Here is a 12998-nt window from a genome sequence, read left to right as displayed (position 1 = left end):
CTTGTTCATGAATAGCAGTAAACGATCCCATGACTTTTAACAAATTTTCCCATCTGTGGTTAGGTGCATGGTAATATCTTTATGGCTCTGAGCTGAAATCTCCAGTCTGCTGCAGCAGAATTTGCTTAAACAAATAATCTAAGCATTCTTTTAAAATAATTCTAAGCAGTATCATTAGAACAAAATTTCAGTGCAACAAAATCATTCCTGTTCCCTTGTGAAGTTCATTGTAACAGAATTTTATCACTATTTCTTGGCAATGGTTGTGCACTTGGAAACATTCTTGCTAAAAATATTTAAATATTCCCAAAAATAACAGTGGTTCAAGTTCCTAGTTTCAAAAAAAAAAAAAAAAAAAAATGACATTGAAATTTCATAACGAAGCTTTGAAAATATTTTTTAATGCAACTTTATTATCATTCTGTGGAACTGTAGTTAACTGATGTGTTATTTATTTTTCAACCAGATCGTCTTGTTGAATGCTCCTCTCTAAGAAAAGCTATTGATTCTGTATATAGATCATATCTACCAAAAAATTCGCATCCATTTCTTTATCTCAGGTAACTATAAGAATTTTAATATTTATTTCATGTTATCTGTTAATAGATCAGAAGGAATTTTTTTTATATTTTGTATTTTATTATTTTATATTTAATAAAATAAAGCCAAAAAAGCTTTTTTGCTGAGGCAAATGTTAATTGTCCATCATTGTCCTTGACTATTGTCAGTTGGTTTATCTGCCATTGACTAATGGGAAAGGCAAATAGGTGTTCTGTGCTGGCACTAATCTTTCATTTTGTAAGGCTGTTGTTATGAGTGCCACATACTGTTGTACTGCAGTTAAGCACCAGAAATGTTCGGGGTGATGTAAATGACATGGTTCTAGCTGTTACTATTGATGAAATTATAGGGAAACACCATAGCATGTGATATTAAAGTTTAGTTTATTCGTGTTAAGACAGAAAGCAAAATATAAAGTCAGCTATATTTTGATCATCAGACAAACATTGGGATTAATCTAAACAGTCAATAATTAAACGATTAAATGTATGTGTTGTGAAAGTTATGTAAGAAGTTTTTTTTTTTTTGGGTAGTTGCTAAAGAATAAATAATAACTAAAATCACTAAAATGCATGTTAATATAAAGTATCTGTTTGCAGATTTGTTAACCAGATTAATTTGTGAAAGCCAAAAATACACCCATAAACTAAATTAATATTGTATGAGAATGTTTCATTAATCTTGAACTGTGTATGAACCTTTCATATTTTTTGTAATATATATATTATAGATAATTTACTGAATATATTTAACATTATTTTATAATAGTTCCATCTTAAATTTAGAATTTAAAATGTTCTGCTGTGTTGCACTCTACTGCCTTTATATCATTTTGTTCATATTTTACCCTATATTAGCATGCATTAATTGAACTAATGGTTTAATTAATTATTGTTTAGACTAACTGTATTATTTGGCCTGATAACAGAATTCCAAACAAGAATTCACAAATGCACTAAATTAGTTTAGTAACTTGGATTGTTTTGGGCTTCAACTTTGTATTTTTCTTTCTCAGTTACAGGAAAACCTCATTAATTTGAAGTTGAACAGAACAAAATACATCTGTTTCAGTTTACACAGGTTAAAAGTAACCATGAAAGTTCAGAGCATATTAGTATTATTTAATCAAGAGAAATTTTTAGCCACTCTCATTAACATTGCAAAATTTTTGTAATTCCCATATAAATAATCATTTAGTTTCATTGTGGTGGGTAATTGTGAATAGACAGTTAATGAATTAATTTATTAGTCAATATGAAAATGGTTACGGTTGTGCTGTGAAGAAACTAACTAAATTTCTTGCATTCAATAACAAGATTGTTAAGTTTCATTTTTGCCCATTATATAGTTTGATGTACAGAAGCTATACATTAAAATAATTGCTATGTTGTTTATTATGTATAATTGTACTTACCTTCTAAAGAGAGTATTCACATTTTGGGATATTTGTTGTTTGATACTTGTAATCCTACCAAAAAAAAGGGACATTTCTTTGTCTTTTGCATTATTGCTTTTGGTAAATTTTGTAACTAAGCACGAATTGCTCTTGCTGTGTGTTAGTGACCAGATGATGTCACTTTAGAATAGCTGAAAATGGTAGGTGAAAAATGCCTGATATCTGAGTATAGCTATGTTTGATTGCGCTTTTTAAATTTTATCTTGATTTCAGAATTAAATCTGTCCCCCACTTCCTTTTGTGTGTGTGTGTGTGTGTGTGTGTGTAAAAAAAGTCACTATTTATGGAAAAGATCAACCATAGAAGCTCCATGAAAGGAAAGAAAACTCAATTATATACTAAAATAAATAACCCGTAAAAAAAAAAAAAACATATACAAAACACTGATTTTTGGGACATTAGAACTGTTCAATTTGAATATAGGGGGTTTTATATCTTTTAATTTGGCTAGGCAGATTTTTATTGAAAACAAGAGAAAAGCTCTTTGACACACTTCATGGTTAATCTCTTCCATAAATAGTGACTTAATTTATGCACACAAAAGACAAGTTTAATTCTATGCAACAAGGATAAAACTACACAACAATCAGTCATGTAAATTTACAGGTCTACCTGTCTACACACTGGGCTCTCTCTCTCTCTCTCTCTCTCTCTCTCACCCACCCAACTACTCTAAAACTAATCAACAGTTCGTGCAAGTGTTCTGTGACAAGCAGTGTAGCTGTAATTAGTAAGAGTACAGTTAATCTCCGATGTACGTAAGTCCGAGTTATGTAACTTCGGACTTATGTAAATTTTTTTGGTAAAATCGTAAAGATACTTTCTGTATAATTTTTAAGAGTGAAGTTGAATGAAGGAACAATAAGTATAAGTTTTTATTTTCTTTCCCATACAAACTATGTTGGATAATAACCTACAGCATAACTAGAATCTAGGTAAATAACTAGAGTTAACATTTCATTTTCTGCTTTAAAAATATTGAAGAAATATTTGACATGTATTTGAGACAGGTTGAACTCCGTCGAAGCACTTCAGAGAAATCCCCACAATGTTCAAGCCACGTGGACTGTGTCCCATCAGCTATTTCTTCAGAGAATTACACTGTAGCCCTTCGTTTCTACGTCCTTTCCTTCCTTCCTTTCTGGATTTTAGAGTCAGTTCAGTTTTGTTTGAGTGTGAAGAGGGAGCTTTCATTTGCATTTTGTATGTAATATTTGTTATGCATGCTGGGTTAATTCATGTTGTCCTACCATTTTCAACGACTTCGCATCAAACTATCATCATGTAGTGCTTGCTTCCTTAGCATGTCGTAAGGTGTGACAGCATCTCTTGTAACTTAACCCTGTGAAGTTCTTTACAGAAAATTTCATTTTGACTATTATCATGGTAAGCGAATAAGTGAAAGCAGTACTACTTCACTGCTGTCCCCAGATAAGTTTTTAATTGTTATGGTATATATCTATTTTTCTTCATTCTTCTGAGGATATTATGTTTGTTTGTAATTTTGGCATATCAGGGATATAGTAGCAATATTTTATTAGTAATTTCCGAGTTGCGTAAAACTTGACGTAAGAAGTTTTATGTAGGAAGTACTATGTAAGAAGTCCTGGAACACATCTCTTATGTATATCGGGAAGAGACTGTAGTTATTACTATGTTATGAAGAAGTAGCAGTTGCTAAGAGAGGTGTTACCCTTTTTTGCATGAATTACAAGAATTAAACAGCAAATAGTATCTCAAAATATGAATATGGTGGCAAAAATGAAACTCGGCAATCTTTGTTATTACATGCGAAAAATTGAAAATGTTCTCTGAATCACATTTATTATAATTCTCTCTCTCTCTCAAATTGAGTTCATACATGCAAACACTTGAAGATGCATATCTGTGTTGGGAAACCATGCATTTTTTGTCATAGGGATTAGTGTGACCATAGTGATCACACTGATCTCTCCTTCCCTACGGTGTAAACAAAATGGATTACGTGTTCATTCTTAATACTAGTTACATGAATTCTCTATGATTCTGTACCTGTTCTTGGGAAATGCAAATATAAATTTAAAGGTGCCATATATTGCATAACAATACTATGTACAATACACTTGCAAATTTTTATTATAACGATGTTTGCCTGAAGCTTTTCAGCACTATTTTCGAACAATATAAGCTATTCACAAGTTGCTGAACCCAATTCAGACTTAGAATTTCATTGCAGACAATTTTTAATAATCTTTACTGCTTTCAGCCTTTGTACAAAATATGTTTCAAGTAACTACATTAGCTAAGACTTCTTTTTTGAAGTCCTAATGTTTTTACTAGTTGTTTCATTACATCAAGGGATAAATATGGAAATGCCAAAAAAACAGAGTCAAACCCTTTGTTAAACCTTAAAATGAGCCACTTGTCTTATTTTATGACAACATAGTGGTTTCACCACTTGTCACTCATTTGACAAGGTCTGGATTCAAGTCCTATCAGTGACTGACTAGAGGGAAATTCCCAGCAATATCATATAAGTTACTGATGCTCCTAAAAAGCAATAACAATGACAACAACAACAACTTGCCTTGTCTGGTATCATTCCCTTCCACACCCTGGATTTTAATCCTGTCTATCAAGAAGTAGATAGGAATATCTTTCTACCCATAGTGAGACTTAGAGAAACAGTGGTTTTGCAGTAAACCACTGGTAGATAACTTCAGACAGTGGAGGATGATTCATGATGTGGATAAAAGTACTGTTGATAATGCACTTGGATTAATACTGAACATGGGTCTGACTTGTAGCTGACTGTAACCAGCTACACCAGCAAAGTGACACACAGAATTAGTTATGTATGCCAAGTTGGTATATTTATTTGTGTGTAGAAGTAAGTAATATTGCTGTATAGTAAATAGATTATAGTAAATTACTGAGTAAGTAAAATAATTTATAATTATATACAAACTTCATTTGATTTTAAAAAAAGAAAAGAAAAAATTGGTAGTTGTGCAAACTTGCAGGCTGGCCACAGGCTGCCGCTACTTTTAACAGCACTATTTTATTTTTAAGTAATTGAAAGTCTTGTATCTGTTCCAACTAGCTTGCTGGTTGGAACAGATGCAAGATTCCAACTAGCTAGCTGGTTGGAACAGAAGCAAGACAGCATTAAACTTGGACAGAAGTCCTAGTTTAGTCCTCAACAGTAGGACAGAAGTTCTGCCCTGCTGTTGGTTCAGTGTGTGTATATGGGTTAGTATTCTTTTAAAGACTGAGTTATTCAATCTTAATATTCTGTAGAACAACTGCGTTGTTTTTTTTTTTAATTTTATTATTTTTTAAAATTTTAATACTGTTTTTTTGCAGTTTGTATATTGAACCACAAAATGTTGATGTTAATGTGCATCCGACAAAGCATGAAGTACACTTTCTTCACGAAGCTGAAATATTAGACAAGATTCAAGCAGCTGTGGATTCAAAATTGTTAGGATCCAATACATCGCGTACCTTTCTCACTCAGGTATATTATTAAAACTCCTAAGAATGTGTGAAAGTAGAAAATATCTTCAGTTAAATATATTTTGTGGCTGGACAGTGGCTTGATGTTATCTCTATATTAGGTGATGTGTGAGGTGTTGATATTGCCTCCTTGTTTTGCATATGTGTATATGTATGCACACTTGTGCTAATCCAGTTCATTTACATGTGGAAGGGAGAAAATTTTTTCACTTTATATGTAATAAACTTCAGCTATAAAGTTTTATTTAATTACATTAAAACTCCATTAATTTCAAATTCAGACAGACTGTAAAACCTTCAAATCTTATGTGGTATCTACTACCAAAAATAAATAAATAAATTAATTAAAATAAAAATGAAGTAAAGAAAATGTCTCCCTAGTTTTATATTTTATCTACCAAGTATTTATCTAATCCCTATTTAAATCTACATAAGTTTTACAAGGTCAGACGGTAACTTGTTCTAGTAGTTGATTACTCTTTAACTAAAGGGAGATTTTCTTACAACCAGCCTACAGTTCCCTTTAGTTAATTTGAATATGTGTCCTCCTATTTGCATTTCCTAGATGGGGAAAATATATCTTATCATTAAAGTTTGCTAAACCGTTTTAGGACCTTAAGCACCTCAAGCCGACCGAGCTAACTGGGTGGGTAAAGTGCCTGCCTGGCAACCCAAAGGCTGCATGTTCGAATCCTGTCTTGGGCTTGGATCAGAGTAGTGCAAAAACCTTGGGAGGTGGATTGTGGCCACAGAAGCCGATGCGTCAACAACTAACAAAGAAAAAAAAAGCACCTCAATCAGATCATTGTGCAGATGCCTGCTTTCCAAACTTTGTATTTTACATAGCTAGTCTCTGCCTGTGTGAATATCTCTTTGCATTCATGACTAGTCATTGTGCCCCCCAAATACCCTTTTAAGCAAGTTGATATGGTCCTGAAATGAGAATCTCTAGACAAATTAGTGGTCTCACTGTTGATTGAGATAATTACATCTTTATTTCTATTTGAAAAATTCCTGTATGTCATTGACAGTTCACCATGTGCTATCCTTGCATGCTTATACAGTGTTGAGAGAACGTTGTTGCACTGTATTACACAGATCCAGGCCCTGTTCATCTTCACTAGTATTGAATGAGCAGAATTTGATAATGGTTGATAATTTAAGTCAAAAGCAGAACATTTATTTACTATTATTTTAAGGTTTAACTTAAACCTTAAAATAATAGCAAATTATTTTAAGGTTTAACAGTGCGTGCTCACATGACCACTAGATACAGTTAATGATAATATTCTTGTTAAAATGATAAGTTGTGAAACTCCTGACCTATGTGGTTGTGCCAGAGTATAACTTTACTTATTAGCATTAGCATTAGTAGAGGCATATGATGCAAGAAAACAAGCTTATGCAGCATCAGCCAGGGAAAAAAAAAAAAACTTCCACTTCACCCCTCCATTCATTCTCTTAGCCTTAAATTTATTTAGGCTATCAACTTCCACAACAAGGGATGGAAGTCTGTTCCACCAACCAACCAACCACCTGCTGGCTAAAGGCAAATTTCCGCACATCTATCCTACATCTGTCTTTCCTCAATTTGAATTTATGCCCTCTCAGGTGATTATCCTGAGCAAGAGGCAGAATCCCATCAGTATTGAGCATGCTCAAACCATTCAAGGCTTTATACACCTCTATCAGATCACCTCGCCGGTGCCTAGTCTCCAGACATAATTTGAAAGCCTTTCTTCGTAAGAGCAACCCTTTGTTGCATTCACTAACTTTGTTGCCCTTCTCTGTACTCTTTCCAGCAGCTCTACATCCTTCTTGAAATGAGGCCTCCAGACCTGTATACAGTACTCAAGGTGTGGCCTGACCATTGCCTTATACAAGGCAATAATCACCTCCTTATCCCTGCTAGAAAAATTCCTGTATATCATTGATAAGACACCATGAGCTACTCTTGCAGCCTATCTGCACTGCTCAGAGAACTTCATATCTGCCTGCACAATTACTCCCAGGTCCTTTTCATTCTCTACCACTGTCAGTGTAGTACCACAGATTTGATACGTTGCTCTGGGGTTGCTGTTTTCCCATATGTAGTACTTTACATTTGTCAATGCTAAACTTCATTTGTCACCTCTCAGCCCATCTGCTCAACCTTTCCAGATCCTGTTGCAGCAGCATAGTATCAGTAGTGTCCTTAACAACCCTGTCAACTTTTGTATCATCTTCAAACTTGGACATTAAGCTTGATATACCATCATCAGTATTATTTATAAATACAGAAAATAATAATGGACCCAACACTGAACCCTGAGGGACTCCACTTATAACATTAGCCCACGATGAGCAGTGTCCATTGATTACCACTCTCTGTCTTCTCCCCCTCAACCACCCCTTTATCCATAGCAGCAATTTGCCTCCAATGCCACACTGCTCCAATTTGTGCAACAGTATCAAAAGCCTTTCTAAGATCCAAGTATATAATATCAAAGTTATTCCCTGCATCCAGTTCTTTTGTGACTGCATCATAGTATCCAATCAAATTGGTCGGGCAAAACTTCCTCTTAACAAAACCATGCTGTGTCCGAGCTATAACTGAAGCCTTGCCTAGATGATCCAGCAGTGCTTCTTTAAACAGTGCCTCCATTAATTTTCCTGGAACAGAAGTTAAACTCACAGGTCTATAATTACTTGTGTCAGCCTTTGATCCTCTTTTGTGAATTGGGGTCACATTTGCACATCTCCAGTCTATGGGTACCTCACCTGAGTCCAAGGAAGCTCTCATAATTATGGCCAAGAGTTTGCTTACTTCCTTTGCTGCCTCCTTTAATATAACTGGATAGATTCCATCCACCCAAGGTGCCTTTCTTGTGTTTATCTTCAACAATTTCTCCTCCACTTTACTCTCAGTTATTACAAGATTATCTAGCTTACTGCCAGAGTTGAATACACCTCTGGCATTCCCCTCGCTGAATAACTCCTCATGTGTGAATGTCGATGCAAAATATTCATTTAGTTTGTTAGCTACCTGAGCAGGATCATCAACAGTTCACCCATCGATATCAAGTGGACCAATCTGATTCATCTCCTTCCTTCTAGAGTTTACATAAGTAAAGAACTCTTTGCTGTTTTTCTTTGCATCCCTTGCCAAAGATTTCTCGTAATCTGCCTTCGCCTGCCTAACCTCCTTTGTAACTTGGTTACAGATCAGCCAAGGCTTCTGTCATAGGCTTCTGTGTCACATGTTAATTTATATGTATCCCAAGCGTTTTCCTTCTCTGCCATATATCTCATTAGTTCATCTGACATCCATTTAGGCCTAAACCTTGAACAATATTTCTTAGTTGGTATGTAAAGCCTAGTAACTTCCAAGATAAGTTCTTTGAATGCTTCCCATTTTGAATTTGCTGTTGGTAACATCATCAGTGGATCCCACTGTATAGAATTTAAATACTGTCTCAGACCATCGTAGTTGCCTTTACAAAAGCAATAACACTTCCCTTTACCCTTAATGGTAGTTACCTCTGAGTAAATCCCACTTCAGCACACTGTGATCACTGCCACCTAGTGGTTCCTCTATCTGCAGATTTTTAATGCATGAAGAATCACTACTGATAATCAAATCAAGAGTATTACTCCCTCTAGTTGCCTCCCGAACATGCTGATGTAGAAAACAATCATCCAATAAATCCACAAAAGCCTTGATAGTGTGTGTGTGACCAACCCACAAATTCCAGTCAATATCTGGGAAATTAAAATCCCCCATTACTCTCTGATTTACTGGCCCACTCTATTTCCCTGTACAGTTTCTTATTATACTCATCAGAGTCATTAGGCCTATAGCACACTCCTACTCTCAATTTTGATCTCCCAGTGCTTATGTCACACCAAACTGACTCGACACTGCACTGTCCAGTGATGTCGACTGGCTTCACTTCCTTGGATTTTGTGCATTTCTTAACTAATAGCATAACCCCTCCTCCCTTCCTATCCTGTCTATCCTTTCTGTAGACGTACTCCCCAAATTCCAGTTCTGCATTCCTTATATCTGTGTGACACCACGTCTCTGATATCCCAACAATATCCACCTTTGATGCTTTGAGCAATACCTCAAATTCATCAAATTTATTTACCAAACTCCTAGCATTGGTGTACACGCAAGTATACATGCACCTGTTCTTTTTCTTACTTACCCTAACACAACCCATGTGTTTACTTGTACCGCAGTGACTCCCAGCAGTCCCTGAAATATCCTGCATCTTGTTTTCCAAGCTTCTGCTCATTGCAATAGAAGCAGTGCAAGAATCACTTTCACCTCTGCCAGTGGCTACTGTTAATCTATTAGTCCTTGTATCCCCCCAAGCTAGCAGTTTTCTGACCCACCTAACACTGCCTCGATAGCATCAGCAAATATTCTTGCACCCTTTCTATTTAAGTGTATCCCATCCCTGTTGAAGCAATCCCTTCTGTTAACAAGTACAGTCTTTGTCATTGTCTTATCTTTGTCATTATAAGAAAATTTTTATATGAAATTTGTAATATATCAATGATATCATTGAAATGAAAATTAGGAACAAGGACACATGGAATCCTGAGAGACCTCATTTCTAATGCTCTTACTTTTTGTGCATTTCCCATTTATAACTAGTATCATAACTCTTAAGGTTCTTTACCCTGTATGAGTTAACCATTCATTTAACTATGTAATAGCCTACCTCTAATTCTATACTTCATCTTATGCACTTGTGGACTGTGTTAAACAGTGGAATATTATTAGCTATACAGTACAAGGAGCCCAGGCTTTTAGTGTAATGGAAAATGGTGCAAGGAAGCAAGTTTGTTAACATTTAAAAAAAATAATAATAATAAAAAAAAAAATTCCTTCCCTCACTTCATTTACCCATTTGTTTCAAGAATTGGTCTACTTCCTCATTAAATTTAGATTAACTTTTAACCTCCACAAGGGAAGGTGAGAGTTTATTCTATCAGCTAGTCACACTTTGACCAGAGGAAAATTTTCAGACATCTGTTCTACAATTATCTCCCTCAGTTTAAATTTGTCTTATCTGTGTATGTCCCATGACTGTGTGTGTAAAGATGACTTGGGTGTTTAGTTTAGTTACTTAATCCTTTTAAGACCTTAAATATCTCAATGAAAGTCACCAAGTAATATCTAATGAACTGGAACCATAATAGGGAAGAATTAGAACTATCTAATTCTTATGTAAGGATACCCCTTTGTGCTCATAACCAGTCTTGTCACTCTTTTCTATGCTCTCTCCAACAGGTCCCTATCTTACCTATTCCTAAAATGGTATCTCCATGCCTGTATGCATTACTGAAGATGTGGCTTAAATATTACTTTTCAAAATGGAATAATCACTTTATCTCTTCTCTCAAAGTTCCTGTATATCATTGACTGAACCTCACAGGCTATTCTAGCAGCTTGTCTGTTAGACAAAATAATAATAATAATCCTGTTTGAAAAGTATCTGTCATTTGAAAGGTTCATTAATAAGGTTCTTTACCTTGGAATGATCTAATTTATGGCAACCATAATTTTGATATTTATTCCCACCTGTTATGTAATTAGCTTCTTTCAGCTCTGTATATCAACAATTCTAAAATGAAGATTTCTTTGACACATACTTTTTCTCAGATATTTTAAATTTATTGTGTTCAAGTAATTCAAATAATAAGATTTTGTTTTCTTTTACTGATAATTACCATGTTTTAGACCTTTCTACCAGGAGTCTCTAAATCTGGAGCATTAACTGAAATAGATTCATCTCCTAAGAAGAATCAAGGAGGAAAAGTTTATGATCATCAGCTAGTAAGAACAGACAGTAAAGATCAAAAATTAGATGCCTTTTTTCATCAAAGCAATCAGAAGAACAGTGAAGAAATAGTTGAAATGGATACTGATAAAAATTCAGAAATCAGGTAGGTGATAAGTTTATACATGCAATGCAATGTATAAACTTGTATTTCAGATAAAATCTTCTATTTTATCTAAAATATATTGATATAGTATTCTGTTATCACTGTTATTATACTGCATATAAAATTCATAAATAGATTATGGGAAGGAGTAAGATACCTCCATTGGCATAAAGCAATAGTTATTCCTGTTTTTCTAAAGGGAAACAGTAATGACTACAGTAATTATAGGAGTATAAACTTATTAAATTCAGAGTATAAATTTGTGCAAAGAGCATTAAAAATAAACTGAGTAACTTCCTTGAACCTGTGATAGGTGAGAAGCAAAATGGATTTAGACAAGGATGTTCCTGTGCTGATGGCTATTTCTCCATTGAAATTCCAATTGAAAACAATAAAGAATACAATGGTGAAAGACATTTAGCTTTCGTAGACTACAAAAAAGTTTTTGGTCATATAAGCAGAGATAAATTATTAAAGAAGGGATGCTGCCTCTCACCCTGTCTCTTTAATATTTACATAAATTCTATGAAAAAAAATTGAAGGCCAACTAACCATGGTAATATTCCTCCAAAATGAACATATTTAGATACTCCACTGTTCACATGTGATCAGGTTTTAATGGTTGGCTCTGAGAATGATTTACGTCATTCAGTCTATCATTTAAACTTACTCTCAAAAAAAAAAACATGGAGATATCACTAGGAAAAACCAAATAAAGCTCATAATGAGCAAAATCTGCATAGCCAAATCCTAGAACAAGTAAATAGTTTTAGATATCTTGAGTACTACTTAACATATATGGATAAAAAAAAAAGGACTCCAAGATAACAAATTACAAAGAGCACTAAGGATCTTAAATCAAGTTTTTAGGCCTTCATTTATACAAAAACATATAAGAATAAAAACTTAAAACACACTAACCAGACTCACTTAGACCATGTGTGTATGTAGAATGACAGCTGCAGAAATGCTGGATATAAGGACATAATGGAAGAACTAAAGGAAAAAGAAATAATTGAACATATACAACCAGAGGAGAAGATGAAGAGATCATGTACAGAAATGGATAACCAGGGAATTCCTTGCTGCTTTTCTTTGCATTCTTAGCCAAAGACTTCTCATAATCTACCATAGCCTACCTAACTCCCTGATTAACTTGATTACACATTAGTTTGTATCTGCTGTAGGATTCTGTATCCCCTGGCAATTTATAATCATCCCACGAATAGTTATCCTTGACAGAGAAGACTACCTCTCCTAGATCACCATCATCTTACAAGACCAAAAAACATACATTATTCTCAAAAAAGACCTATGAAGTCTCTAGAAAGAAAATGAGGATCCTCAAGACCCTCCTGAATGCCAAGAAGGTTGATCAAAAATTAAGAATTTTATAACTTTGAAAACCCCCATTTACACTGATGAACCAAAAACATTATGACCACCTATCTAATATGATGTTGTTCCTCCACGTGCAGCCAAAACATCTCGTACCTGGTGAGGCATGGACACTACAAGATTTCTAAATGTGTCTTGTGGTAAA

General features: G+C 34.4%; 1 protein-coding gene across 1 annotated transcript in view; it reads left to right on the top strand.

The window, feature by feature from the left end:
* The window catches only part of Mlh1 (DNA mismatch repair ATPase Mlh1), a 110026-nt gene that overhangs the window by 42427 nt on the left and 54601 nt on the right, over positions 1 to 12998 (top strand). The window contains exons 9-11 of the mRNA XM_090380163.1: positions 467 to 560; positions 5363 to 5516; positions 11250 to 11455. Coding sequence (XP_090236289.1) covers positions 467 to 560; positions 5363 to 5516; positions 11250 to 11455 — 454 coding nt within the window. The remainder of the gene's footprint in view (positions 1 to 466; positions 561 to 5362; positions 5517 to 11249; positions 11456 to 12998) is intronic.

The sequence above is a fragment of the Mastigoproctus giganteus genome, chromosome 8 (assembly GCF_048544385.1).
Source record: "Mastigoproctus giganteus isolate SK-2022 chromosome 8, ASM4854438v1, whole genome shotgun sequence".
NCBI classification, from domain to species: Eukaryota; Metazoa; Arthropoda; class Arachnida; order Uropygi; family Thelyphonidae; genus Mastigoproctus; species Mastigoproctus giganteus.
This window is presented reverse-complemented; position numbering and strand designations above follow the sequence as displayed.